Genomic DNA, 6,435 nt, shown 5'->3' on the forward strand with positions numbered 1-6,435 from the left:
CATAACTGTTTACAAACCTTTCTCTAAGTAACAACACCACTTTTTCTGATTGTGTAACTGTTTACAAACCATGCTCAACACTTTTATGGTCACAGAATTTGTTTTTCAACATTCGGCAAAAATAATGTAAGTATTAAAAGTATGTATAAAGCAGCACCACAGCACCTCTAACAGCCTCTACTTGTTCAATCCTTTAAGGCCCTTTAAAGCATCTGCAATGGCTTTCCAACCATAGGAACCAACCTACACCACAACCACATGACAAAGCCCTTAGTTGACAGGTATACACTAGCTGTATTCTCACACCAAAACACGAACAACCTGAAGTATCTCAAAACTAGTCTAAATAGTAAGCACCATATAACACAACTCATGTAAAAAAAACACTCATGTAAAAAACCCCAATTTCTAGTGGTGCTTTCCACATATTTCTACAAACGGCACTCCTGGTGACTTCTGCAAGCACATTTCTCTATAGCTTCAAGCTCCTAACCACAGACCTCTAGTTCTCATGTGAAGTACGTAATTGAGAGCTTTTAAAAAAACAAAACAACCCTCAACATTCTGAAGAAAAACATTTTCCTTTTGAAGTCACATGATACAAATTTTTCTGCCACATTTCCTCAACATATGGTAGTAAAGACTGAAAGAAAAAAAAAAGGAAATGGAAAATACTGCAAGTTATATTGATAATTGGTCAGATCTGCGCCTCTTAAATGTTTTTGCAAATGAGGACACATTCAATGGTGGATATTCAAAGTGAATAGGACTAGAAGTTAACACAGGCTTCCACAGTGACTACACTACAGATAGAATTAGTCTGCAAAACATGAAAAAATGTTTCCCCCCTTTCAATCCTGGCAAATAACCCAAAACAAACTAAACATCCCCAAAGAAAGAATACAGTTCTGGAAACTTCAATTCTAAGTAGTAGTCAATCATAATACACTTCAGTCACCCCAAAAAATTTTAAATAAAATACACCTTCCAGTATAGTTACATATTTCTAAAATCAGTTTTATTTGTACACCAGTTTATTTACACACAAACTACCTTAAACTAGAGGTGTAATTGTTCTGACTACTATTTATTTGAAACTTGTATCTCTCATGTGGGTTGTTTTGTGGGGTTTTTTTTATACATACACACACAACTCCTAAGCAAACTACAGTAATCATGATATAGGGTCAAAAATGCACAAAGCCAAAACCAAATTCAACACACAGTGCCTTAAGCATGGGAATGATCCCTCTTGGCAGCTTTCCATTTTACATATATGTATCCCACATATGTATCAGATATCAACTTATACTCTTAGTATTGAAAAAAAATACTGATAAAGTTTAATTTCAAGATTATATTCTTTGAAATCACCTTGTTTCAGTTCCAGTACTAAATGTGCCTTCCAGCTGTCAAACATTTTCACCAAGCGGAAGCTCTATGTGTTAAATGCATAGTCGTAATTGACAAGCTACTTAATTTGTGTAGTCCAAAAAAGTAAAAATTGCAAAATAAGAATAGTATGCTTCAGTGAATGTATCACTTGAAATTCTTATGAAAATATGCCAGAAATACACTCAAGATTTTTTTCAAAAATTTCAATTTCACCAGGTTTTCCATGTTTCTCAGTATTACAGAAGTGAATACTTGACATTTTAGTTGCACAATAGTAGGTGACAAAGAAAATACTGGTTTCAAAAGCATGTGAATTCAAACTTAAACATGGTAACATGCAGATCTTTTCACACAGATTAGTTATACAAGCTGAATCCCAACAGCAAAAGCTTTTAAAGTCCTAAAGATGAGTAAAACTATAAACAGAGTAAAAGGTTGCCCATCACTGAGCAGTGTTCCTGCTCAGTCATCACTGAGCTGCCAACACAAGCTGCTCGTGCACTGATGTATCCATCCAGACATACATAAGCCTACATTTTTTCATACCTATACAAAAGATATGTCTCTGTAAAGACCTAAAATGTTTAAAAAAAAAGTATGGATACTTTTTTCCACTAGTAACACCTTTATGATTCTATCACTAGACACTTGACAGAGGTGCTACTCTCTAGCATTACAGTAGCAGGCAACATTCCAGTCAAAACTGTGATTAACAGAAAGTAGTTATAAAGAACTTTTTCTAACCATCAGTTTCCAATAAACAATTTATAAAACCATGTAAAAATGTTTCTTCTGCAGTTCATACCCAGAAAACATTCTATACTCACAATTAAAGCATTAGCTTTACTGCACAACTGCTATCTACTCTAATTTGGAACTGTGAAAAGTGAAAAGGAAGGAGTTAAAGAATGGTCCATTTGCTCAGTAAACAACATTATGTGACTAGCATACGATCCTTAAGTTATGTGTCACATGAACTAAGATATGTATTAGAATCTTATTAGCCAAGCAAATTTATTCAGAATTTTGTTTATGAGCGTGACTTACAGTAGAATGAACCTTTATGCTTCTCAGTGGAAATCTGGGAAACTATTTACAGTCATCCAATTTTCCAGTAAGTTCTACATATCATGATTCAGCCAGTATTACACTGTACATCCTGCAAATACATCACTTGGACATTAAACTGTAAAGAGTATCTGCTATGCTTTGAAGTCTCCTCTTAACTGACCACATGACTCCTTCAAGTATAAAAGAAATCAATTTAAGGTCAATGTAGGGGGGAAAAGTTTTCATAAGAAAGCAAAACATACACAAGAAACAAGATGACAGTGAAAAAATAAAGCCAAGGCACAATTTGCACACTTACATTTGCAGCATGACTTCGTTCAGAAACACGCCATCCACTAGCGCCACATATTCTTCCAGGTTGGTCCCATTTCCTCCAGCTAACGGTCCAAACGTCTTAACCTAAAACATAATCATCACCACCGTGACACTAACGCCACCTTACTCTCTGCCGCAAGGCATTTATCTTCAAACAATGAGCAAATGAATAGTGTGTGAGGAAAAATGAATGCTTACCCAGGTGACAAGAGGGCTAGACATGAACTGCTCCAAAAGGGGTGTGAATATTTCGTTCTCCATTTTACAAAAAAATTAACATCAATGTAGCTCCTCTGATGCAAAAAATATGAAAGTCCTTCACTGTAGCAACTCTCTGAAATGCTCCAAGGATTTAGCTGAAGTAAGCGAACCCCATTTTCACCAAGCAATGCAACAGCAACAACAAAAAAGTCAGTGCACTGGCAACTGGGATTTGTCTTCCTCTTTCAAGAAAAAATGCATCTGAAAGTCCATCTACACGTATTTCAGCCTTTCCATTGATGTCTCTCCCTTCCTACATACCGAACGGGTAGAAGGAAGGAAGGGAAGAAAAGAGGGAGGCTGCCTAGCTACTGGGATTCTGCATCAGACAAAAAAAGAAAGGAAGGAAAAATCTGCTTCAGCAGCGGCAGCACCTCAGAAAGGAAGGAGAAATTCCAGTAAAACTCTGCAAGCTCATCCTGCCCCTTCCTCACAAAAAAAGAAATCCAGGCGAGGGCAGGCAAAGAGGAGCAGGGACCCCCACCCCCACTCACAGCAAAGCCCCCCCGGCTGCTACTGCACACAAGAGAATCCCGCTGCCCCCCACCCACCCCCGCAATGGCACAGGCAGCCCACAGAGAGGGAACCAGCCCCCAGCAGGGATGAGAGGCTATTTTAAATCAGTTCCCTTTTTTAACCCCTTCCCTTTTCCACTAAACTACGGCGCAAGACAGCGACAGGACCGGCACGCGCCGCCTCGCCTCACAACCTCGCCCTTCCCCCCCACCACCCGCCCCCCGTCCTCTCCCCTCGCCCCCCGGGTCCCCGCCGCCCCCAGAGCCCCCCAGCCCTGACGCCCAGCTCCAGCTGTTCGCCTGCCGCCCTGCCGCCCGCCACAGGCTCCCGCGGCACCAGCTCCGCTGCCCACCCCTTCTCCCAAATAACGGCCACCTCGCCTCAGCCAGGCCGGCCGTGCCGCATCACTCGCCCCCTCTTCCCTCCTACACCGACGGGCGGTTCCAGCGTATGGATCCCTCCGCTCCGGTCTGCGTGCGGCAGCCGGTTATCCCTCCGCCAGCCCGGGTCCCGCCGCCCTCAACCGCCGCTCGGGGATGGCGGCGCAATTAGAAAGAGGCGGGGCCGGCGGGAACCGCTGCAGGACTCGTTCACGGGCGCTGCGGCGACGGCGGCGCGCGAGCCCAACGGCCGCGCCGCGTGAGGCGGGAGGGCGGGAGCCGGCGGGCCTCTGCCCCGCAGCGCCGTGAGGAGAAGTGGCGGGGTCCGGCGTGCGTAGGTCTGCCCTCGCCCCGGGGCGCGGGAAGGGAGGTGGATGCTCTTCGATTCCCCCTGTGAGGGAAAAAAGGTGCCGGTGAGGAAGAAAGGGGGGGGGGGGGGAAGGGGAGTCGCTGACGCCCTTGAAGAGAAAAATGAGGGTTTATGGCCCGATCCGCCCCCCAGCCACACACTCCCGCCAGCCGGGGAGGGAGGACAGGTTTTCTCCTGAGGTGAAATCCAGACACACCACGTTAACGCAAAATCCAGCTTTCTGGAGAGGTTTAGCGGGGGCAGAGGAGCACAGGGAGGGGGGCGACCTGGTTACAGAAAAGCAAATGATGACAAGCAATTTGCTTGCCTAAGCTATTGTCCTTAAGCTATCTCCTGCCACTTGGGTTTCAAATCTCCAATGCTGCATCAACATACGGGACCGTATCTGCTTAATAGATCATGTAGTTTATTGACAAAGCATTTTGCAAAAATCTCAAGCTAAGTCCAGCTTCTCTCCTATGTAGTATAAATTACATTGCAGCAGAATTTTTCCAAATACCTTTAGTTTTACACACCCAGTAAAAAAAAAAAAAAGACACCACAAAACAGTGCAGTAAAAGTGACTGAAATTAAGTCCTTTTGAAAAGACATCATAGTAACAGCTAAACAGATTAGGGTTTTTAACCCAAAACTGGATAGTGTTTGTCCTAATGGTCCAAGATTAGGAAAAAATTCCAGTCCTAAGCTTTTCCCCATATGTGAAACTGAATAAAATGTCCATGTAAAAGATGTTAAAAAAATTATAGACCTTGAAATATTAGTATGTAATTTGTATTCCAGGGATTTATTTTTTAAAAACAAAGTTGTATAGTTAAAAGTGACTTTGTTTTGATTCTCACAATTATACATTTTCAGCAAAAATCAAGTCATTCCCTTCCAAGACAGGTCTTTAGAGTGAACTGGTAGTCCTCCTGTGAAACAAAAGAAATAAGGAAGGGAAAATCTGCAGTCTTGGATCTGAATAAGAATCTGGTGATCCAGTGGGTGAAATAACTGCCAATAAACTACTAGTCCTTAAAGGCAACTACAAAAGCATTTTTGTAAAAGCCTGACTAACCAACCGCTAAACTCCCTGTTTCTGGCAACAGTATATAATTGCAATTGTGCATGCAGTACTTACTATGGAACTTCCCTGGCTCATCAGTTTGTTCTTGTGTGCTCTAATTAGGCAGTAATGACTTTGGCATAAAGCAGTTTCTAGGAATTAAGAGACTGGCTAGTAGAAGTTGATAGCCCATGTAGTAGTCACATGTCAGTAACACCAGCTGGCTCATGAGTTCCTGAAAAACATTTTCTACTGAGATTTCATAACATAGAGATGAAGATTTCATTAAACAGTTTTTACTTCCATCCACACCATGCAGTTTGCATGCATTCTCAGCATTGCTGGTTGTCACTGTTCCTTCAGAAAGCCTATTATATTTTAGAGAAATATTGCATAATATCTTCATGAAACACATTGTTAGCAGTTTTGTCTTACATGATTTACAGTTCCTTATTAGAACTGACAATTAGTACAAGAGAAAATTTCAGACAAGGTATCCAGAAACATTCATGTGAGTTTTGGTTTGTTGTTTGGGGTTTTTTTTCAGACTAAGAGCCTCAAAACCTGTGAAGAAGCTCTATAGTTTCTGTAGCTTACACTTTGTCAAACCAAGTGCAAGAATTATTTACCTCATTTTCACATATATAGATATCAATCAGAACGAATTGCTGAAAGGGTAGCTATTTACAATGTAGTAATAGCTAGAGGAAATTGGACGAGCTAGAGGTTATTCAGTTGTCTTTGGTGTTCATCACATAGGCACTGGCAGGATACCTCTACATGGCAGGGACATTGTTAGTACCTACTGGTATAGCCAGGCTTGTTTGGCTGTGGCTTTCCTGGACCAGCTCGCTTGCTTGTGCTCAACCACAGAGAGATTCAAACTAGTTATTTAAAATGCAGCCACATAAGGGAGGTGAGACAACTTGCCATAGGACGGGAAGCTGTCTACCTTTAATTGCTGAGCCCTTGCTTCACAGACAACCCTTGAAATGAAGTAAAAGGTAGAAAGAATTCTTCGTCTCGAGTTGTTTTTCTGATTCCAAACTGAATATGGAAGGCATCCATTTTTAGCATAGCTG

The 6,435-nt window shown here is 41.9% G+C and overlaps 1 protein-coding gene across 14 annotated transcripts in view; it reads right to left on the bottom strand.

The window, feature by feature from the left end:
• Nucleotides 1-4,090, bottom strand: part of CCDC88A (coiled-coil domain containing 88A) — a 79,991-nt gene extending 75,901 nt beyond the window's left edge. For 12 of the 14 annotated variants that reach the window (XM_005445618.4, XM_027814536.2, XM_027814535.2 and 9 more), the window contains exons 1-2: nucleotides 2,980-3,538; nucleotides 2,765-2,865 (exon numbers count right to left, since the gene is read on the bottom strand). In XM_005445618.4, the coding sequence (XP_005445675.1) occupies nucleotides 2,765-2,865; nucleotides 2,980-3,042 (164 nt within the window). In that variant the 5' untranslated portion in view covers nucleotides 3,043-3,538. Of the gene's footprint in view, nucleotides 1-2,764; nucleotides 2,866-2,979; nucleotides 3,539-3,910 lie in introns of those variants that run through there. The other 2 variants (XM_055725347.1, XM_055725348.1) reach the window with 2 other exon arrangements.
• Nucleotides 4,091-6,435: the final 2,345 nt, after the last annotated feature.

This window comes from Falco cherrug, chromosome 13 (genome assembly GCF_023634085.1).
Source record: "Falco cherrug isolate bFalChe1 chromosome 13, bFalChe1.pri, whole genome shotgun sequence".
Classification (NCBI taxonomy): Eukaryota; Metazoa; Chordata; class Aves; order Falconiformes; family Falconidae; genus Falco; species Falco cherrug.